Genomic DNA, 23,201 nt, shown 5'->3' on the forward strand with positions numbered 1-23,201 from the left:
CGCTCATCGGCGGTGTATCTGACCCAGTGTCCACGTTCGTTAAGAAATAGATGGCCCCCGCTTATCCCAGGGATCACGGTACCATCGAAATGATATTGTGGCTCCGGAAAACTAGGACTGGGTGGAGCTGGAATCTCCTCGGGATCCTCATCACTGTCAGAAATGGCCATCAGGTCAGGCGAGTGACTACTAGCCCCAAAATACGAGTCATTAGAGTCGTTGGAGGGTAGTGGTGACGGAATAGGTGAGTCAACAACAATCTTCGAAGTAGTAGACGAGTCTGAATCACTCTCCAAGTCAATAATCATAGGCGGTATGTCCGACATCTGAACAAGGAATAATAAATTTTTCCATGTCAGTAAGACATATAGCAAGCATGTAATCAGGTATAATAACAACAGCAGCCTAGATCATCTATAGTAGTACATAGCATGGCAATAACAGTATCATACAGCAGTATCATGCAATCAAAAGCAGATAGTAGTATCATGCAGTAGTGGGAATAAACAGTAGCATACGGCAATAACATATAGCAGTACTAGTAAGCAGTGGCATGCAGTAGTTCCGCATAATCAAGTTACTGTCAAGTTGTAGATTAGTCCTATTAGTGAATCCTAACCGACTCGGTCAAGACACACTAATGCAGACTCATTCCCTACAACCAAATGCTCTGATACTAAATGTGATGCCCCGTCCAAAACCTCTTTGGTACGGATCATCAACAACAGGTCTATTACACGGTATAACACTATATGCTATTATAAAATAAGGTTTTTGCATTCATAAAAAGATAATATTTTTCCAACGACAAATGTTTTACGAAAGTAACGTGCTTCTACTGATAGAAAGCATTAACAATAGTACGTGACACTTAGGTCATTACAAAACCATGGTTCAAATATAACATAAGTAGTGAATGCAAAATAAAAAGGTCCATGCTTAGGAGACATCTCTAACAATGCAGAGTACAACGGATGCATAATCGTCTTAGTTACCTGAGAATAAAACATGCTAAAAGGTCAACACGAATGTTGGTGAGCTATAGTTTTATTGTAAACAATAATGTAATGTAGACCACGAGATTTTTGTATTCAAATCAGTATGAAAAGTATATGCTTAACCGTGGGCGCTTGGTAACTAACTTAACAAAGAAATATAATATATCACCCCCTAAAAGTACACTTGGTGAGTGCGTTAAAATAGACGAAGTATTAAACACCCGTTGAATGCTAGCGCGACTAGCCCGAGTGGGGATGTCAAACCCTATGAATCCATATCTAAGATTCGCGTCTACCGGTTCATAAACCAATAGTTAAACGTTACCGAGCTAAGGGGAAAATTTGTACCGTTATGTCACCCACACATATATAAAGTTAAAGTACTCGTGTCTAGTATGTAAAACATAAAATGCGCATGTATTCTCAGTCCCAAAAATAGTTAAAGTAAAAAGGGAGCTATAACTCATAGTGGATATACGGTAAAGTCGATACGAAAATGTAAGCAAGTAGTAAGTCGGTCCAAAAGGTCCTCAACCTAAGTCAATGGTTACTAAGTCAGTAAATAGTCCCAAAAAGTTTAAAAGTATGTAAGTTAAGTCTTAAGTATCATCATTATCATCATACATAAAAGATAAAGTAAGTTTTCAATAAGAATAGAGGTCAAAACGAAAAGCTGAATTCGAACAGCCGCTATAACCTCTACACAAACTAAAATGACGCACGGCCAGTGGTCAAGGCTCCGTTTGTGAGTCCTCTTACCACTGTCCAAAGCTCAATCCTAACTCGATGTCGTTTGACTGTGACGACGGTCAAAGCGCGAGTAGGTCAGAAATTTCAGCACGTCGTTACAAAGGCGTAGTGAACTTCGGAAGACTATAAATCCTAAACCGTATATCGGATTTAGGCGAGTCTTAAACGAAAAGTCATCTACACATCCCGAACTTTCTGGAAATCAATTTTCCAGAAGCTCCAGGAGTCAGATCAGACCCGAAAAAATAGATTCAAGTGCTCTGGTGGTTTTCTTGGTGTTCGATGCTTATCACGGTTCTCGTCCTTGATGCGTATCAAGTGTACAACTCTTGATGTTTTAGCATCATTTTGACCAATTTTAACCATCAACACACAATGTCAAGACTAAGAAAAGAAGTACAACTCATTTAAGAGTTTTAGATGGATGATGAACCAAAGTTGCATCAAGTTCTTAGTTTCGACACAAGTATAAGTTCTATTTGAAATTTTAAGCTATAAACTTGAATTCAAACCAAACAAGCAAGACCTTAAGTTATAGAACTTAGATCTTAGCTAAATATTGAAGACCTTAGACTAGAAATTCTAGATCTTGTGTTCTAGGTGAAACCCTAAGTTATAGAACTTAGACTTTCAACTTTTACAAAACCTTAAGTTATAAAACTTGGATTTTTACAATGTAGAATGAATATAAGCTAGTGAGCTTTTGTTTTAGCAAGTTGGATGACCATAAGTTACATAACTTCAAACAAAATGATGAAAACCTAAGCTAGAAAGCTTGGATCTCTTAACAATACTTATGAGACTTCAAGCTAGAAAGCTTGTATCCTTGTTTAATGAAAACTTAAGCGACAAAATTGAAGTAAAACAACTTAAAGAAGATCATAAGTTAATAAACTTGATCTTTTAACAAACTTTTTGTAGAAACCTCAAGCTACAAAGCTTGAATTCCTTGTTCTTGTATGTTCTTCAAACCAAGGCTTGAAATTACAAGATGTATGAAGATTCAAGTTACAAAACTTGAATCTTTGAATAATGATGACGATTTCGGTTAAGGAAAGAAAAAGAAGAAAGAAGAAAACTTACAAGCTTTCTTAAGTTTTTAGAATGAGAAACTACAGAAAATTGTGTGAGTTATGATTTGAAAATGGGAATGAAGTTTGAAAATTTAAGATGGTGGCGAGGAGGGTAGGCCGACGGTTCAAGGGGTTGGGGGGGGGGACCATCTTGGCTTGACATGGTGTGTGGTACAAAGGTGATGTATACATGTTGGCTAGCATGTTGCATGAGGTTAAAACATGTATGGATGGTACATAAACATGCATGAAGTTTGTCTTAATTCTTATTGGACTTTGTCTTATGTCTTAATGGGTTCATAAGTCCATTAAGATGAGCTAAGTTACTAGTCCATTAGCTAGAGTAGGGTGGGCCTTGGTGATCATGTAATACTAACTAGTGTGCATTAATAAGTCACTAAACGTAATTAAGCAAATGACGAACTAAGTAATTGTCATTAAGAAATAACAATTAGGATTAAGTAGTCATAATACTCCAACTATGACCAAAGTTTAATGTGTACCAAGTACGTATCTCGTTCTAAACGACTAGTGATACTAATGGTCATAAATGCATTCAAGGATCAAGTTAAGTAATTAAGCACTTAATAACACGTTGTAAGGTATTAACAAGAGTAATTAGCATGAATAATGACTCCAGAATATTATCTAGCTCAGTACGCACATATACGCAAATTCGTGAAAGTATAAAGTATAAATATAAGTCGAAAAAGTCGGGTCGTTACAACGATCCTCCATAAACGAACGTAACCTCTCCATAAACGAGCCTTTAAAGGTGTTAATTGCAGACCATACACGTTTACCATGAAATAATCAACATCCGATGATACCCATATACCTTTCACATTCATAAAGTTTTCTTCACACCAAATTCGACTTTTAATAAAATAGTTCGGATCCCAAACGGAAATTATTCCTCCTGAGAACCCTCTCGATAACGAACAAGCATAATAAAATGTAAAATTACCCCACATATATGGTGTACGCAACAGAAAGAACTAAAAAATAAATCACTGTTAATTCTCTCCTTATTCGGCAATACACGTGTATTTAGTTTTCTCCTTACGCATGTCTATTTACTTAGTCTCATAACCATCTTTTCACACATAAAAATTAATTTTTGATCATAGACTTCAAATAACAATAAATTTTTTGGGGTTAAAAATATAACTATATAACTAATTTTTTTTTTTTCAGAATGAGAAAAAGAAAAACGAGATACAAGAAGCAAAATAAGAACGGGCTCGCGAACAGTATACTAAACCTAACGGCACACACCGATTTACAAAACTAATCCCGAGCCCAGCCGAATCCCAAAAAACAGCACGAAAAACACACAACAAAAATGAAAATAACGAAAAGGAGACCAAACTAACAATGAAGCTAAACTACTAACTAACACACAAAATCAAACTTCATCGACGGTGTTGTTCATGGCATCACCATTACCCGCAAAAGCCTTGAAGGTGAAAGTCAAACCTCGTCGTTGGTAGATCATGACGGAGAAGAATCAGAACTGTTCTTTCTAAATTCCTCAAAAAACCTTCCTTTCTTAAAGAACGCCTCAATCTCGAGCCCACATAAGACCACTTACACGCCCCGTCCACTTTAGACGCGCCCACGTCTTCCTCATCCTCACTACCATCCCGTAACCTAAACGATTTATCTGATACCTTCTACTTCTTAGTCGAACTCTTTATTTTGCCCTTTAATGAAGCAACCTTCACCGCGGGAACTCGTATATTCTTAAAGAAATTAAATCTTTTCCTCTTTGATATATTCCCTAATCCTTTACCCACAACGAACCCGAAATCGATGTCTTCATACACGATCACATGTAACCACTTCATCCTGCTGAACAACACTCGAGAACGGCTCAAAAGTTGCGACTTCGTTCAATTTTCTCTTTTTGTTGACGAAACCTTGACTTTCTAAGAGCGACATTGAGTGCTTTATATTGTGCATAATACGGAACGTATTAATAATTATAACGATGAATATTATATTATATATTATAAATATTAAATATATCTTTATAAACCTACATTTACTATTCACCATATTTTAATATTCCATGGATATTTTCGTTTTATTTTTTTTAAGTTTATAAAAATATATTTTTAAATCTATATAGTCTAATAAATCTCTAAAATAATGACATCGTTATTAAGCTAAATCACCATTTACTTTTCATAATGATGATGTCATAATTATATTATATATTAATTTAATTAAAAAAATAATACAAAATTTTTTATAAAAGGAAATATTAATCTCTCCTAAATTGTAATTTTATTTTTCTAAAAAAATTTAAAAGACATTTATTATTATTTTTAATAATAATTATTATTAAAAATATAAATATAAATATTCAACTTTGAACGAACTTTATGTTTTTAAATTTAACGACAAGTTTCTTAGTCGGAATCCGTAGTTTCACGGGGCAATAAACTAAATGAATTTAATATTTACATTAACTTAATATTTAAAACATATCATTAAACTATCTCGTTTAAATAAACTGTGTTTTCACGGCTAATTTCATTGTAAGTATGTCTCTACTTCAGTACTCAACTTGAAAAGAACTTAGGGCCCGGGTCGGATCGCTCTCTCCCCGGTTACCATATTGTACCGAAGTTAAAATTATAATTTGGGAATAGAAGCTCCAAATCTACGAGCTTCAAACATACTCGAATCTCAAGCTTCGTAGTCGTTGTAATCTGTTACTTGCAAACCCTAACCGTTAGATTCATTCAGTTTTATATCACAATTTTATCTCATTGATGTTTCAGTATATCGATTCGCATCATAGGTAGTAACCTCAAAACCCTAACTTTCAAATAATGGATGCTAAAGACATTTTAGGGCTCCCAAAAAATTCATTGCCTATACCACAAGATAAAAAATCTAGACCTCAGAAAGATTCTCAGAGAAAACCTGATGGCATTTCACGCGAGGTTTGTTATACACACATGTACTATATCTAGATGTGTATACATACACACAGAGTATATAATTTGCTCGTAGTTAAAGTTTAATTTTGGTTGTTGTAGGTTTATGCACTTACAGGTGGTGTGGCACCTCTTATGCCTTCAATTGATGTTAATCAATTGAAAAAACGTCATCAACCGGATAATGAAAAGGTTAAGTTATTTATATTAGTATCATATTTTACATTGTAAATGTTACTTTTAATTTGTTTAATAATTAGAGGATGTCCTGATATAATGATTAAGTTAGTTGGACCTATAATGCTTTTTAGTTAAGTTATTGTAGTATTTGAATTTTATTTTGAGGATTTTTTGTATCAGATAACATGGGAATGGCTTTCATTTACGAATTCGGCTAGGAAGGATAACTTGCAGCTTTACCATTGGGTATGTTGTTATGTATGTATTTGTTGATATACAATTTGGATCATTTGTTGGAGGCATTTGTAAGGTTTTTTATTGATTTGTATAGGTCAGAGTTGTTAACGGAACTCCACCAACAGGAGATTATTCCTTCGCGAAGTACAACAAGGTACACGCTACGATACTAATGGACACTTTTCTCTATTGTTGTAATAGTTGCATTTCGAAAGAATCATACAAGCTGTCAGCCATTGAGTTCTACGTGTGATATACCCTAACTTAAGTGCTTATATTTGGATGATGCGATTGTTAGTTTTGCAAGTTTTTCATTTTTTTTACCTTCTCATTACCTGCCATGTTGATGTTGATTTTGACATGAATATCTACAGACTGTTGATGTGATCAAGTACACAGATGAAGAGTATGAAAAACATCTGAAGGATCCGGTAAGTATCAAAATACTGTCGCCAGATATTTCTTATAGACCTAATTTGTATCTTTGATTATTTCAGGCAGCCAACCTTGTTATCACAAAGAACATAATTTTTTTCTTATAAAAGTTTTTTCATTTTTCAAAATTTGATAAAAGAAGGAGCTGATTAAGATTAACTATGATCCACTAATTTCTTTATCAATTTTATACTCTTTGCCAGGCATGGACCAAAGAAGAGACGGACCAACTGTTCGATTTGTGTGAACGTTTTGATCTTCGTTTTGTTGTAATCGCTGATAGGTTTCCATCACCTCGATCGGTCGAGGAACTGAAGAATCGGTACTACAGTGGTAATCTCAGTTTGTGACTGCTACACAGTATATGATATTTGTTTCCTTTATTAGACCCTGTGAACTGGTAAAAATTTTCCTTTACAACTTTGTTTGTCATTGTTCGTGTTGTATCGATTCATATTGCAGTTTCCAAAAAAATATTGATTGCAAGGGCTCCATCACCAGCTGATGTTTCTGGCCACCCTCTTGTTAAGGTATGCTCTTACATCTGCAACATTTCTTAATATTATACTTTCTTATAACTTTTAAGACTCTAATTTAAGTCACGTGAAACAAAAAATAACTAATTTGCTTATCATTTTTTTATAATTGTTTTGTAGGAACAATACAACATTTCTCATGAGGTCGAACGTAAGCGTGCATTGTCCTTGGTCCTATCTCAGACAAAGCAGCAAGAGCGTAAGGATTCTGAGGTATGCATTTTCCTAACCCTTTCAATCTTTTTTCTTTTTCCTGTAAATTTTCTTATGAAAATCAATTTAGAGTTTTCTCTATTCTTTGCTTTCAGGTTCTTTCTGAGGCTAAGAAAATAACCGAGTCTCGTATGGCTGCCAAGGCAAGTTTCATAATATATTCTTATCATGTTTCTCAATTTGTTTCTCTACACAACTACCCACACATATAACTATATTTATTCATGTGTATATGTTATACTTGGCAATTGAGACCCATACTCTCAAATTTGGGTCAAATGGGTCAAGCTTTCGGGTCAATTGGGTCTTGTAAAAAATTAGGTCTGACAATGTAAACCAAAACTTAAAATAGGTCTAATGAGTTTTTCTTCAACCTATTGGGTTTTATACAAAATATAAAAAGAATGAGTCAAATGGGTATAAAATTATAAAGTTCAATAAATAGAGACAGGTCTAACGGGTCTTTTGAATGGGTCAAATGGAACGAACAATAATAAACTATATATGAAAGCATTAATGGTTATATCCATTATTATGTATATATTTTTTTTTATATATTTATTAAATAGTAATAATAAATAATAATAATATAATAACTAAAACAATATAATAAATGTTAAAAATCAAATGTAAAAGTATGTAACCTGTTTGGACCTATTTGACCCATTACTCGTTTCGACCTGTTACCCAAACCGACCTAACCTGACCCGTTTGGACCTGTTTAAATTTTTTACCCGTTTGACCCATGACCCATTTCAACCTAAAACCGTTTTGACCCGTTACCCAAACCGACCCAACCTGACCCGTTTGCCAGGTATGTATGTAAAGATCATACTTGTTTTTTGCTTAATGTTTCATTCTTCAGGCTGCTCGAGATGCTGAGTTGGCTGCCACACTAAATACCACCCAAGAAGGTGTGGATAAAACCACTGTTCCTGTTGATACTGCATCACCCTCCGATATGCAGGTTGCTGCACCATTGACGTCAATTGCAGACAATGCTGCTGCTGCTGCAGCTTCCCTTCGCACGGTATTACAATTTTCTGTATATTTAATTGTGAATTGAAGTTGGTATTTTCAAATAGCTTTATGGTCTCGCTTCTTATTTTTCAGTCTTTGAAAAGTTGTTACCTTTGAAAAATGTTAATGTGTTATAGCACATTACCATTAAAAGTATAGGTTTTTTCTTGAAGGAAAGCAATATTTGATACTGATTGATTTTGCTTGCAGCTACGGGTCTACTTGAGAACTTATGCGCTGGATCAAATGGTTCAAGCTGCCAGCTCATCAGCAGGATTGCGAACTATTAAGCGCGTTGAACAATTCTTACAAGAGCTTAAGGTTTCTACTCATATTTTTTTATATATATATTTTGAAGCATGATTATCTCTTTTATTTTATTATAGAATTGAAAATAGATTCATTTCTTGACTGGCGCTGAACATTGCAATTGTGTTAAGAGATAAGTACACTTGATGCCATTTTACAGGTGAATCTGAAACCCAAAGTCCCTACAAAAGCTGTTTGTGCAGAGCATTTAGAATTGCGAAAAGAGATATTGACTCTTTTAAATCTTCAGAAACTGGTATGATTTGGTTTTATCTTCATTTGTTTTAATAGTCAGTGCCCATTATTCTTTTGGCATACTAAATTAGATTTCTTGTTTATTTTATTTTAGTTGCAAAATAAGGAGGAAGGATCATCCTATCGTGAAAGCTCATATACAGACACACCAGACACACCAAAGGTTACTAACCATTCTAAAAGACATATGTGGTTTTTTGTTGTTGTCTTATATGCGTTTATTAAGAATATATACCGTGTATATTTATATTTCCATGTAAGGTTTTTTTGGGTATGACTTAACAGCATTTACAGCGAGGCATGGATCAGGATCGGACATTTGTTCCTGACTCAGTAAGCTTCGGAGGTAATTCGTATGTTTGACATCTAGTTTCGTGATTTTAATTTTTTATTTTTTTATTTATTTATTTATTTTTTTTTTGTCGACTAAACACCTTTTTTTTCTGGCTTTATTTAAATCTTGTTTCACTTTCCAGCAATATCAGCAGACAGAGTTGGCAAACGGGACCAAAAACGCAAGGTATGCAGCATGCTTTTTTAACCCTGCTTACATCTCCATATTGTCATCTTATGATTATTATTATTTTTTTTACTGAACAAAAATTAACTGTGTATTATTTGTGTTTTAAGGGACCTGGGAGAGAAGCTCCATCTTCACCAGCTCAGTCTAATAAAAGGCCTCGAAAGTTGAAGGCTACAGATAGTTAATATGGCAGGTAAAACATGTACACCTGAATGATGGCTCACTATATCTTTCTTTCTTTTTAAAACCCGCTTTAAGCGAACATGATTTTATACAATGATGTACTTTATACGTGTAAAGCATTATGAAGACTTTCCTGTATTGTTATCGTTAAAAAAACTCAATAACCATTGGCATATTCATATCCAGATATAAAGGCTACTTATGGGATTGATTTTGACAGCTTCTTGGTCATCACGACGACGGAAATCGGTATTCTTGTTAATCTTCATGTAATTAGGATCCGAATTGGCATGTGGTGGCCGGTGGGAAGCAAAGGTTATCTTGTTAGTAAATGTGATACATGGAGGTGCATAAATTGCAGTTAGGCATTCCTGTTATCTGGGTTTGTTTTCCGGAAGTGGTCAAATGCCAAATATGATACATTTAATTTAAAATCAAGTATGTTAGTGTTAGAAATTTCATGACGCCTGTACACAGTGTGTATGATTTGATGTAAGAATTTGAATGTGTCATGTGTATGATACATACTTGGTGTAGTAATCTTCTTGTCATGTTATAAATGTGTGGTACTTGTTTGCCAGGAACGGTTTTATCGAATGGGGAATTGACTACTGTTCACTTGCATTATATGGTTAAGACTTGAAATAAGTTAATGGTATTTTAGATAAAATTGTTAATTGTTAATGTTAATAAGGGAAAACATTTGTGGTACTCTGTAGTATATTTGGATCTTATCCTTGGTTTTACTATTGTATTATAATTATATATACTTCCTCCGTCTTAAAAAAATTGTCCACCGTTCTATTTTGTCTTTGTTCTAAAATTATTGTTCTTTTTTCTAAATATAACTAAAGTTCCAATTATGCTTCTTTTAATTTTAAAAATTTAATTTCAAATATAGTATATGGATTCGTGGTGGAGAAACCTCTTTTCTAGACCGTAATGATTCGTCTACGAAATGATTGGGTGGGTGGGTTCTGACGTCGTGTTCGTACCACGTCAGTGACTTCTAACCACATTTAAAAAATAGTATATGGTATTGTAGAGTAAGAATCAATGCCGATATATAAAAATGAGTCATTATGTTATCTAAGTTAACCATATAAATACCTTAATCACGTAGGAGGGGGACAGGTGTATGATTATGTACGATCACTGCATATGGGTTACATATCACTTTCTGGGATCACGTTTTAAAAGGACTTGCAAGTTGCAAGTGAGGTAAGCAAACACACTACACATGTTAAGAAGACTTCATAAACTGTGCCCAATTGACCATGAATCCTTTTGTTGGCTCCTCTACCCGATTTCATTCAATACCAACAGTTCCTATTCCCATACACCACCATAGCACCACCCGAAAGCAACTTACCTGCAGACCATGTTGCACTCAAAGGAAGCAGGACCTAAAGAAAATATGGCCATCAGTTTCTCTCTGCCTCTTCGGGTGCGGTTTTTGTGTGGGCCCACTTTTAGACGGCATCCATTCACGGGTGAATCTTGTTGTGTATCAAAGTGGTTCCATAGATATAGGCCCTCTTCACACCAACATATGGGTTAGTACTTATTATCACATCCTTATATCCCTTATCCCCCCATCTTTTTTTTCTGTTCCTTTTTTTTTTTACAGATTTAATTCAATCATAAGTTTGATAACCTGAGCAGGTTCCTCCTTTGCTTGGTCTGTTTTATGCCACTGTTGGATTGATTCAACTTTTTCTTGATCACAAATTCGCACAAACAACACCTGAAGACAGTTTCAACAAAGTCCTTGTGTCCCTCTTGTGAGTATATATCTCAATTTTGATGTTACAATCCATATTACTAATTGTACAGTTGTACTCCATAGAAATTAAACTTTGTATTCTTTATATATATAATACATTGAGTACCTTGAGATATTTGATAAGGTAGCGTTAGAGAGTGGGTTTGAGATTGATAATCTCTTGATTGTTCTTGAATAGCAAAAACACTTTCACAATTAAGTATTTCGACTCAAATTAATGTCTTAGGTTCACCGTTTACGAAATCTATATTGAAATTACACAAGAACACACTTTGTTTCTAGGCAATAAGAACACAAAGCAAGATATTAGAGATATTGTGTGTACTTTTCGTGTGTTCATATAAAAGCAGACCCCCATTTTTCTAGGTAGTTTCAGTTTCAAAACAAAAGGTGTAACCATTTGTTTTAGCGAGAAATACCAGTTGATATTTTGACTATAACCGTGGGTATTTCGGCAGAAAAAGTCGTTTCTGGTCCAGCGGTATCAAGGAGGCTTGATGTTTTGAGTTCGAGTCCCGTTGTGGACAAAAATGTACTACTTGTGCGCCTTGCTCAGTGGTAAATATTGAGGTTGCCTAACGTCTTGCGTTCGAACCTAATGGGGGGTTTTTTCCAGTTGGCCGCGTTACCTTCTTGGTGCGGGTCTCGTGGTTCCCTCCTGACACATGGCACGGATAAAATCGGGCGAGTAGCTACACTTCTGGTGGACCCTTGTTAGTGACTCCCTAACCGTTGTTTAAAAAAAAAAAATAAGTCTTTCGTGTCCCCACCCCTTGAGGGGCGGCTTCCCCTCGAGCCTCGCCTGCTCACTTGGGAGTTGGGACTAGGGCCCTAACTAGGAGAAGTTGCACCCTAGAACCCCGCAAGGGGGCTGCACACCCTTAAAACCCGCTGTTTTAGAGACAATATCAATTTAGCCCGAACGAGCATGCACTCCGCACTCTTCAAACTCATCATTAAACTAGACTAGATAACCCTTTATTTTCAAGTAAACCAAAATTAAAATTACAAACAGGTAGGCTGGTAATTTATGAAAAACAAAAATAACTAAATGGTACATTTTGCTAAGTTTAATCACTAATTAGGTAACAGTCATACACAAGCCTGTTTTATGAGGTTAGCCTTTTTTGTAATCTAAGATGCTTTGACCATCCTGCACGTGCAGAGCGTTGGTGGTGTTCTTAGAAGTGAGTGCTGAGTTATACAAAGCTGGAGTTGCAGACAACGTGGAAGCATATATACTGTTTGCAGGTGCTGAGTTGATGTGGTTGACCCTGGACGGGACTAGACTTGGGTTCGCATTGGCTTGCATCATTGGTCTTGCCTGCCCACTTGCCGAAATACCTGTAATGAAGTAAGTGGTGTCTTCTTGTTACATTGCTTTTGAGAACATCCCCTTTGTTAATATATATGTACACACTGTTGTTGTTTCTAGAATGTTCAACTTATGGTACTATCCTCAAGCGAACATTGAGATTATGGGTCAGGTAAAAGTTAAATAAACAAACACACAATTATTGGTTTAACCGGGTAGCTTAATTGTTATATATGAGAAATCTGTTTCGTGGTTTTTTTTTTTTTTTTTAACACAGGGTTTGGTTACTTGGACTCTAACATGTTATTTCGCCTACACACCGTTCTTGATTGCATTGGCTCGTTGGCTCAAGACATTTGTAGCAAATGCAACTGCAGAAAGCTAGTGAATTCAAATTTCCGAAAATAAGTAGTTCAAATGTAGTATTTTGTACATACTTATGATACTCCAGCAACATAGAAGTCATCCAAATATTACTCTAGAGTTGACAAATAATCGCATTGTGGAGTTTTAGGATTTTGGTCTTGTATTTTAGCATGTTTACGATTGATTTATATTAGAAGTCACGAGTCCACCGGATGTCAAACCGGAATATGACCTTGAATCTTTGCATTATTCCGGAGCAATGTTTGTATTACCACACGTTTCAAATGCTGTGCTTAAATTATTTTGTAACCCTATCATACATACTTTTAGTCTATCACATTAGCTTGTATTGACAAAGCAAATTTTACGGTATCTACTGGCTATTGCTAATACTTTTATGAAGCTGTGAATTTTTCTTTATGAGGTATGTTTTTAGTTATTTAATACTTATCTGTGATGTTGAGGAAATGATCCCTGATGCCAACTGAAAGCATTTTGAATCGGACGTATCTGTACAAATGTACATATAAGCTGGATCAGTGACGAAGTCAGGATTTTCAGTTAATGGTGTTAGCAAACATTTGACTTTTTTTTTCTTCTTTTTTTCACGAATAAATAATCATGTGGTGCACTCTTGTTAAAAACTTTCTGATTTTGTCGTTTTGATTAAGTTAAAAGTCTAATATTCTTTATCCATCTCAAAGATTTCAAGGAAAATTATGTATATAAAAATTAAAGTTCATTATGGAGGAGTAGAATTGGATATTACTAGTACAAAATTTCTTATAAGCAATTAATTTAAATTTGAAGATAAACGTTATAATTTAATCAATTTTTGAATGGGGTACAAACTACTTTTTTTAAAAATTGTACACTAATTTATGTATGACTAGTTTTAAAAAAATTATTTAAACAAACTAAATTACATTAATATCTTCAACTAGACATGTTAACGAGCATTAATATTTAGATGTAATTTGTCCAACATTTTCTTTATCACACGGAGTAAACTATATACAAAAGAATGGGGTCACTTGCAATTTTTAGATATTTATACTCAAATTTGATAGTTAGAATAGACAGAGTACTAACATTTGAGTGGTGTCAATTGACACCATAATGTTCTATGTGGCTACGCCACTGAGCTGGATCTCATTTTAACTTTCCCAAATGTTGATGTTACGATATAACTACGTAAATAAAAAGGAATCGAAAGGAGGTTTGAAAGTTCTTGAAAGAATATCCATGTTTTTGGTTATTGACCTTCAAGAAACATATCCAGTCGGAGTTATGTGTAAAAAAAATACTAATATCATCCGAAAGATCTACCCTAAATTCCGTAGATGTCATACTTTTACCTTTTACCTTAGTATACTAAGTGTATGACTATCCTTCTCCACGTTGTGTCGAAAATGTGACTTCTACAAAGGTAACAAGGGTTTGGACGTTTTTAAGCTCAAGTTTTAAGAATTTTGCCAACGACAGTCCTAAGGGCTGTCATTAACACGCTTTAAATTGTTGTACATTTGGATAACCGATATTCTTAAAGTGACCGATAACTACTATTTACATCAATTTAAATTAAAAAGAATTAAATTAAAATAAAGATAAAGATAACAAAAGAAAAAGAGGAAAAGCAAAATAAAAATTGGGACAAGCAAAATGCCCTAATTTCAGACCCCATCCCATGGATGTTACTCATCACATTTCACTCCCCTTCTTAACCAAAGGCTCTAGAGTTGAAGTCAGCTCCGACGAAGACGGTTTATCTGGCGTGTGGTTCGTTGCCACCGTAATCCGCCCACCGCCTTCCATCTCCGATCACACTAGTAACAACCTTGTTTACGTCGAATACTGCAATTTGTTAGCAGACGACGGTTCTACAAAATTAAGAGAATACGCTAACGTTGCTTACGTCAGACCTCCACCACCACTTGATTCCGATAGTAACAATAATGTTCATTCCGATTTCGAGTTAAACGACGTCGTTGATGCGTTTTATAGTGGAGGTTGGTGGACCGGTGTGATTTCTTCTGTTGTAGACAAACATAATTTTGTTGTTACGTTTCAAAATCCACCTGATAGACTTCAGTTCCATATTTCAAAACTACGGATTCATCGGCAATGGGTCGATGGCAAATGGGTCCAACCCCGGAATCAGGTTTCAGTTTTACTTATTTATCCTTATTTATAATTTATAATAAATAATAAATATAAATACGCGAAGGGCTGCCTTGAAGTACAATTACCATCAAGCGGCCGACAGAATCCTTAGAATCCTTTGCAGACGACTTAAATATGCGACGGACGGGTATTGTAAGCGGCAGAGTGGCCTTGCTTTCAAAAAAAAAAATATAAATATAAATATTCTACTAGTATAATGTAATATGAAATTTTATTATTGTTGGTTTGTGTTTAACGACCATAGAAGTATAGTTAGTTGGACACATATCAGTTTATCTATTTCAATAAGCCACTAAAAGTTAAATTGTAAAGTTTGACACATTTAAAGCTGGTTGATTCTATAGTGGTGTAAGACAGTTTCGAACTGGATGGTTTATATGTTGTTTAGTTGGTGATAGTAATTGTGTGTTTCGTGTTTCTCGAAAGAGAACAGCAGGGTTGATGTTCACTGTAGGGAAAAAAGTGGAAGTATCTTTTGAGAAGGAAAGTTTACGAGATGTTTGGTTTCCTGCAACGATTTTAAAGAATTCGGGGAATGATAGTTTTCTAGTGGAGTATCGGCAGCCAGGAAATGGTGATGAGGCAATTCTTAATAAGGTTACGGTAGATTATCTCCATATTCGACCATCGCCACCTCGTTTGAGAGACAAGAAGTTTGTTTTGTTGGAAAAGGTGGACGCGTACTATGATTTTGGTTGGCGGAGTGGAGTGGTTACCAAAGAGCTTGCGGATAATAGGTATAATGTGTTCTTTAAGCACACGAAACAGGAAAGGGAATTCATTTACTCGAGTGTACGGCCGCATATGGAATGGAAAGGTGGCAAATGGTTCAACACTTCTCAGGTATACATATTATTACAAATTTTGTATTTGTATCTATGGGTTATTTTTCTATTAGAAATTGCATTGATCTCATTCTTTTTCATTATTTGACATGGATTATTTGAATGTTGGAATGAGCCAAAAGGTGCCTATAATGGTATGTCTGTGTATGTAGCTGCTAGTAATTGCATATCTTTTGGTTTGAGAAACAAAAACCAAACCCCTATTTTTAGCCCATCCTATGACTTGCGCCATCAGTTTTTTAGCTGATGTCATGTAACCTTTTTGTCTTTGAAAACCAAATAATTGATATCTTGTTGTAATATCTTCATATCCACATTTATGATGGTGACTTGTACAACTAATGTTAAAACACATTCAGGTGTATACACAATTACACATAACACATAAGTAAGCAGAATATATATGGTTAATTCTCCTTTGCTATTTAGCTGTGGTGCTTTACATCTTGAGTCTTTTGAGCCTAAAAGAACACAGACATTCGCATGATTGAATAAAATTTGATATGAAAAGAATGTTGTGAAAAGTCCAGGTGTTCATCAACTTAAAAGGCAAATGTAAAATCATTTAGATACTTAATAGTTACTAATAAGTACACCTACTTTACTAGACACTTTTGTCTTTTCACCTACTCAACCAAAAGGTTATTACACCTCCAAATATATAAAAAGTATTTAAAGAAAAGAAAGCGTGGTTGTAAAAATTGGCCGACTAAGTCGCCTAGTCCCGACTAGTCGGGATTTTTAAGTAGCTCGTCCCGACTAGGTCAAAAGTTTCCGCTCATCGGGTCAAAGTTGGTCAGAAATTGGATGTAGTCGGTCAAAGTCGAATTTATTTGGTCAAAGTCGGTTAAAGTTGGTCAACGCCCGACTAGTTCCTACAAGGTCCCGACCGGCTACTACCCAACTAGCTACCTTTACAACCTTGTATGGATATAGACATCTTTATCTACTAATGCTAAGTTTTGTAAATTATCTACTAATATTTAATCATCAGCACACTGATTGTAAATTATAATGATGCTAATGGTGATGGTGATGAGTATGTTTCTGCTTGGATAATGTAATTCTGTGAAGGGTGACATGAATGGAAGAACAAATCGCTTGTTGATAGATGAGCAGATTGAGCAGACACCCCCTAACGTTAGTCATCAATCGACTGTTGCAATATCAATAATGAAGAGAACAAAGCGTGCAAATCTTGATTGCAATGATACAAGTTCACCACCTTCAAAGATATTAAGGGATGAAATGCTGATTGATGTTCCAAGTAAAAGACAAAACGAGACATCTGTTGGTCAATCTGATGGCCTTGATTCTGAAGCTTGTGAAATAAATGAGCAAGTGGTTAGTAAAACTGAGAATCTTTCTCATGGAAAGAAAGTGGTGAGTCAGCTATTTTTTGTTCATTTATAGACTGGGATATGTGAATGACTTTCTTATCATCCTGAACATATCTATAAGCTGGATAAAAGTCTAATTTATAAAATTAATGGAAGTTTGAATATTTTGTTTCATTTATAGCAGCACAGTAAAAGAGGAAACGGTATCGGACTGGATACTCCAATAGTGAATTCTTCAAAAAAGAGGGGGAGATTAGCCAACGAGCTTAAAAGCTTGCTAAATTATCACGAAGGTGTGTGGTTAATGGATTCTAGTTGCCTTTATATTTTTTATCTGTTCATGTATGGTTGAAAGAGCAAATTTATCACTCGAATCATATCAAATGAGTAAATATTTCACTAATCTTTTGACGTGCTCTAATTTGCCACTAAACAATGCTAAAGGGGCGAATGTGCCATCCAAAATATGTCTATAGGGTAAATTAGTCACATGTTTTATAAAGAAGTTTTTATTTGCCAATCAACTTGAAAACGGATACCCGAGGAGGGTGAGTTTTACTAAGATGTAGGCTTCCCAAGATTTGTTGCCAGTGAGGTTTGTATCTTGAGGTTTGAATCCCAAGATTTGTCACTCAACTCTATATTTGCATAACTTTGACATGTCAAACAGTTAACAAAAAATTTGAACAAATAATTTGGTCTTTCAAATAGTATATGTAATTGCATGTAACGGCATACATCAAGTATCGTAAACCCACACTTCAATATTCAATACTCTGTAACAAATATACTAATATCAGCAACTGTGCTTTAGTGCTGAAGTAGTTGGCAATTGATTAGCATATAAATTAGTTATTAAATTTGTTATAGATTAAAGATGCTATACCATGTTGTACTTTTTCTTTTTGAAACTAACTACTTTATAGCACATCAAAAAGCATATTTTGGTGTGTTAAACAATTAACAAGGTTATTTTTTGCGCTAAAAACACATTTTTGATATAGTTAATTGGAATTACATAAATAAAACTGTAGACTTATAGGTGATAATAATAGTATTCCAATAAATGGGTTACCGATTTTTCCATTCATTGGCAAATTTACCATTTTATTTTACACGTACCTGTTGTTACAGGGTTACAATCTAATGAGATATCATCATCACGAGTGAAGATACTTCAAAAGTCGTCTAATGAAACTCCAGATGTTGCAGAAAACGACATAATACAACCACCATTAACAGCAATTGATAAGGTGAGACATTACATCTGCTACCAAAGAAAACCAAATAAAATTATTTGTGTTAAATGATATAAAATTGGGGGCTTTAGTGTTTGTGATTTTGGACATTAATCACATGTTCTCATTTAGGCGGGATATGAAGGTGATGTGGCGTCTGTTGCGCCAAAAAAGAAGAAGGGTAGACCATTCAAGTTACAAACCTTAAGCCCTAAGACTGTTGCAACATCAATAATGAAGAGAACAAAACATGCAAATCTTGATAAGGATGAAATGCTGATTAATGGTCCAAGTAAAAGACAAAACGAGACACCTTTTGGTCAATCGGATGGCTTTGATTCTGAAGGTAGTCTAATAAACGACCAAGCGTTTAGTAAAACTGAGAATCTTTCTCATGGAAAGAAAGTGGTGAGTCAGCTTAGTATCATTTTTTATTTCATCTATATAATGGCTTATGCGAATGACATTCTTATCATCCTCGATGTATCTATAAGTTGGATAAAAATCTAATTTTTAAACTTAACGGAATTTGGACTATCTTGTTTCATTTGTCGCAGCATAGTAAACGAGGAAGCAATATTGGACTGGATACTCCAATAGTGAATTTTTCAAGAAAGAGGGGGAGATTAGCCAACGAGCTTAAAAGTTTGCTAAATTATAGCGAAGGTGCGTTGGTTAATGGGTTTTAGTTGTCTTTATATCTTTTTATGCGTTCATGTATGGGTAAAAGAGCAAGTTTATCACTCGTATCATATCAAATGGGCAGTTTTACCGCTCGTAACTAACATGCAAATAGTTAGCAATTGATTAGCAGTCAAATTAGCTATCATTAAATTTGTTGTAGATTAAAGATGCTAACTTAAATGCTTTATAACACGTTAAAAAACCTAAATTAGTGTGTTAAACAATTGACAACGATATTTTGGCACTAAAAACAAATTTTTAATATAAAGTGGAAATACATAAATAAAACTGTAGACTTACAGGCGAAAATATATGTATTTCAATAATGGGCTACAGATTTGTTCTTTTGATGGCACTTTTACCAAGTTAGTCTTGTTAAATGGCAGAAAAAGGCTTTGCCTGAATTGGTGGCAAGTTTGTTCTTTTAACCTTTCATTTTAAAACCTATTGTGCTCAATGAGATAACACTTTTCAGGACCGAAAGTTGACTTAGCTGAAACAACCCTAGAGATTAATAAAAGAAGTAATTCTACCAAAGACTTACACGTACGTGTTGTCATGGGGTTACAATCTAATGGGATGACATCATCACGACGAAAGAAGTTGCCTGGTAAAACTCCAGATATTGCAGAAAATGACATAATACAACCAGGTGATAAGGTGAGAAGTTTCAGCTGCTAGCAAAGAATACAAATTATAGCTATCTGAATCAGTTCAATGATATTAATTTGGTGCTTTAATGTTTGTGCTTTTGGACATTAATCACATGTTCTTGTTTAGGCGGGAAACGAAGGTGATGTGGCATCTGTTGCACCAAATATTATAGCTAGTAATTTAAGTGTTCGACGAGGGAGTAAGAAAAAGTCATCAAGGAAAGGAAAACGAGGAAGGAAGAGAACATTCACTATAAACTCTGAATCTTCAGATCTAGGTGCACAAACGTACTAACTTTGTAAAGTGGAGATTATTTGTATGTAATGAAGATAATGGTTAAGTGGTAATTTGGATATTTTATTTTTGTTTAATGACGGTTTCTGGTGTAGATTCTGAAGATGCATCTAAAGAAAAAGCAGATGTGAGATTGGAGAACGATACTGCAAAGACAAATCTTGAAGCATCTTTTGAAAAGTCACTGGATACCGTGTTGGATGATCAACCTCTTTCGACGTGGTTTGAGGGAGTGCAATCTCATGGCCCGGGTAAAACTTGGTTTACCATAGTTTTTTATATGGTTAAAACTACGATAACTTTTCGGTTACATGGTTTTATACATATAAATGCACAAAATCATATATTAATGCTTATATCATTGACAAACAAATGTTAAAAACCACAAATTACATGTTAAATTGTACATTATATGGCATGTTCACAAGTTCACAAACAAATGTGTACATGTGAACGGAAAAATTATATATTTGATTTTAAAGGTTAATTAGAGGTTTTTCAAACTTTTTTTCTTCAATGTGATTGAATCAATTCTCAATTGCAAAATTCTTATAATTTAAAAGTTCTCTACCCTTTTTTTTATTTTATGAATGATAGTGATGAATGTTAATTATTATTCATCGTGTGTGTGATGAATGATATTACGTTGCTTCCCCCTTTTTTTCACTTTCCCAGGATCACTCCAAATATATATATATATATATATATATATATATATATATATATATATATATATATATATATATATATATATATGGTCAGGATCAATGGGGAAGTAACCAATCGGGGGAAGCGGGGGGAAGCAAAATATTTTTTTTTTTTTTTGTTTTTTTTGGAATTTTTTTTTCCGGCATCAAGATCACACGAAAATATGAACATTTAGAAGAGACACTTCGTCATGAATGTTATTATTTAGGCGGGAAAACGATCGACAAAAATAACTTTCAAGATAATATTGTTCGTGAAGAATATGAACGTTTTTTTTTTTCATGTTTTGTGAAGTAAAATTTAGCCCGATTTAGAGTTTAAGGTTTAGGGTTTAGGGTTTAGGGTTTGGTGTTTTGGGTTTATTCCACAAACCCAAAACACCAAACCCTAAACCCTAAACTCTAAACCGTTCGTGTTAAAAAATCAACCTAAATCCTAAATCTAAACCCTAAACCCTAAATTTCTAAACCCTAATATCTAAACCCTATAAACCCCAATAGCTAAAACCTCAACATACGCTCGAAAAACACGATAATTGTTATATATTATTTCTTCGAGCGTTTTCCCGCCAAAATAAAAACATTTATCACAAAGTGTCTCTACTAAATGTTCATATTTTCATCCCATCTATAATGTTCGTGAACAAAGTTTTTTCAAAAAACGAAAAAAAAAAAAAGTTTTTGTTTCCCCCGCCTCCCCCCGATTGGTTACTTCCCTCTTGATCCTACCACTATATATATATATATATATATATATATATATATATATATATATATATATATATATATATATATATATATATTGATGACATGAATTCTTCTCTAGTTGTAGATATGGAGCAATCATCCAAGGCGAGGGAGAAACGTATGGAAATTGTTGCATTCTCTGATGGTGAAACCTTACCCTTTGTGAGAAGCACACCACTATGGAAGACACTAGAATCGATGGAAGCATTCCAGAAGATTCCACAGAAACCGCATTTTCGTCCATTACTGGAAGGTGTGAAGAAGAGTGCTCGAGAAGGCGTAACCTTTGGTATGATGGTAACGTTCTCAACAATGGTGGACAAGACTCGTGGTTTGAAGTTTGATGATCCAAGAAGTGAAATAGAGGACTGTTTAGAAACACTTGTGGAACTCGAGGATAACGGATTTGATGTGAACGTGATACGAGAACGGTTGTTAGGATTGCTTGAACAAAAAGACAAAAATGATGAGCTGGAAGAGCGGTCGAAACGGGTAGGGGAGAAAATCGAGGAACATCGTAAGATACAGGGTGAAAATGTTGATGAAGAAATGGAGGAACTACATAGACAGTTAAGGGAATTAGAGGAACGAAGGAGACGGGTTTTGTTGAAGAAGGATAAAAGGAATTCGGAGATTTGTGTTATGAAAACAAAAGCGGAAAAGATCGAGCGAGAAATGAGAGAAGTTTGTGTGGAATTCGATAGGTTAGCTGCTACCCCTTTATGATCCATGAGTGAGTTTAGGTTGAAATTGTTGTTGGTGTCGTGATATGTGAATTTAAACAATTAATGATTGGATGTTGTAAAATCATCATGTACATCTCTGGCTAACCCATTAGTAGAGTCTGCGTACTTGTGTGTTCTGAAAGATTTTACATTTGTGTTTTTTAGCTTTATGTATTTATTGATGGCATCTGGGTTGACTTGCACATGTTTTATTATGTTGGTGTCAGATTTTATACGATTGCACCAGACTTCGAACTCACAACTTTATGGTTGCGAGGTCACCTCAATACCCTAGATCGATGGCCCGTCCAGGATTTGTTTTCTGGGACGAAAAGTTTATAGTAACAATATGGTATTTGCTTCAAGTGGATGGTTCGAGTGTGCTCGAAATGGAAAAGAAATGGGGTTTTTGTCTATTGTTAAACAAAAACTCACAAGTCATCATAATTTATATATCATGTATTACAGAGTAAAATATATATTAATATAATTATTCATTAATTATAATTATAAAATACATACATGAATCAAAATTTACATTTACCACTACAAATATATCCTACTTGAATTAATTCATATGAAAAGAGTGTTACAGAAAATAGAAGTATTATATGCAAGGTTGCAAAATTTACTATTCTTAGACTACTCAAGAA

General features: G+C 34.5%; 3 protein-coding genes across 6 annotated transcripts; all 3 read left to right on the forward strand.

Annotated features, from left to right (window-relative positions):
- Nucleotides 1-5,524: 5,524 nt before the first annotated feature.
- Nucleotides 5,525-10,311, forward strand: LOC139875265 (SWR1-complex protein 4-like). The gene is made up of 17 exons (XM_071862611.1): nucleotides 5,525-5,778; nucleotides 5,875-5,964; nucleotides 6,133-6,198; nucleotides 6,284-6,343; nucleotides 6,564-6,620; nucleotides 6,828-6,957; nucleotides 7,087-7,154; nucleotides 7,281-7,373; nucleotides 7,469-7,516; nucleotides 8,239-8,403; nucleotides 8,604-8,714; nucleotides 8,863-8,958; nucleotides 9,052-9,120; nucleotides 9,243-9,303; nucleotides 9,434-9,477; nucleotides 9,588-9,673; nucleotides 9,850-10,311. Exons 1-16 carry the CDS (start codon nucleotides 5,665-5,667, stop codon nucleotides 9,663-9,665), a joined length of 1,350 nt encoding a protein of 449 aa, XP_071718712.1. The 5' UTR covers nucleotides 5,525-5,664; the 3' UTR covers nucleotides 9,666-9,673; nucleotides 9,850-10,311.
- Nucleotides 10,312-10,861: 550 nt separating this feature from the next.
- On the forward strand, nucleotides 10,862-13,494 carry LOC139875256 (uncharacterized). Of its 2 annotated transcripts, XM_071862601.1 has the most exons (5): nucleotides 10,865-11,219; nucleotides 11,329-11,447; nucleotides 12,615-12,803; nucleotides 12,885-12,936; nucleotides 13,042-13,494. In XM_071862601.1, exons 1-5 carry the CDS (start codon nucleotides 10,941-10,943, stop codon nucleotides 13,147-13,149), a joined length of 747 nt encoding a protein of 248 aa, XP_071718702.1. In that variant the 5' UTR covers nucleotides 10,865-10,940; the 3' UTR covers nucleotides 13,150-13,494. The 2 variants fall into 2 exon arrangements, with proteins under 2 accessions (XP_071718706.1, XP_071718702.1); XM_071862605.1 differs by lacking the exon at nucleotides 12,885-12,936 and having other exon boundaries at nucleotides 10,862-11,219.
- A 1,318-nt stretch (nucleotides 13,495-14,812) lies between these two features.
- Nucleotides 14,813-22,745, forward strand: LOC139875269 (DUF724 domain-containing protein 7-like). Of its 3 annotated transcripts, none has more exons than XM_071862614.1 (11): nucleotides 14,813-15,291; nucleotides 15,741-16,157; nucleotides 17,234-17,542; nucleotides 17,684-17,792; nucleotides 18,634-18,752; nucleotides 18,870-19,145; nucleotides 19,295-19,403; nucleotides 19,897-20,081; nucleotides 20,202-20,352; nucleotides 20,465-20,620; nucleotides 21,903-22,745. In XM_071862614.1, exons 1-11 carry the CDS (start codon nucleotides 14,818-14,820, stop codon nucleotides 22,547-22,549), a joined length of 2,952 nt encoding a protein of 983 aa, XP_071718715.1. In that variant the 5' UTR covers nucleotides 14,813-14,817; the 3' UTR covers nucleotides 22,550-22,745. The 3 variants fall into 3 exon arrangements, with proteins under 3 accessions (XP_071718715.1, XP_071718718.1, XP_071718723.1); XM_071862617.1 differs by having other exon boundaries at nucleotides 21,909-22,745; XM_071862622.1 differs by having other exon boundaries at nucleotides 15,120-15,291; nucleotides 15,748-16,157.
- Nucleotides 22,746-23,201: the final 456 nt, after the last annotated feature.

The sequence above is a fragment of the Rutidosis leptorrhynchoides genome, chromosome 1, assembly GCF_046630445.1.
Source record: "Rutidosis leptorrhynchoides isolate AG116_Rl617_1_P2 chromosome 1, CSIRO_AGI_Rlap_v1, whole genome shotgun sequence".
In the NCBI taxonomy this organism is placed as follows: Eukaryota; Viridiplantae; Streptophyta; class Magnoliopsida; order Asterales; family Asteraceae; genus Rutidosis; species Rutidosis leptorrhynchoides.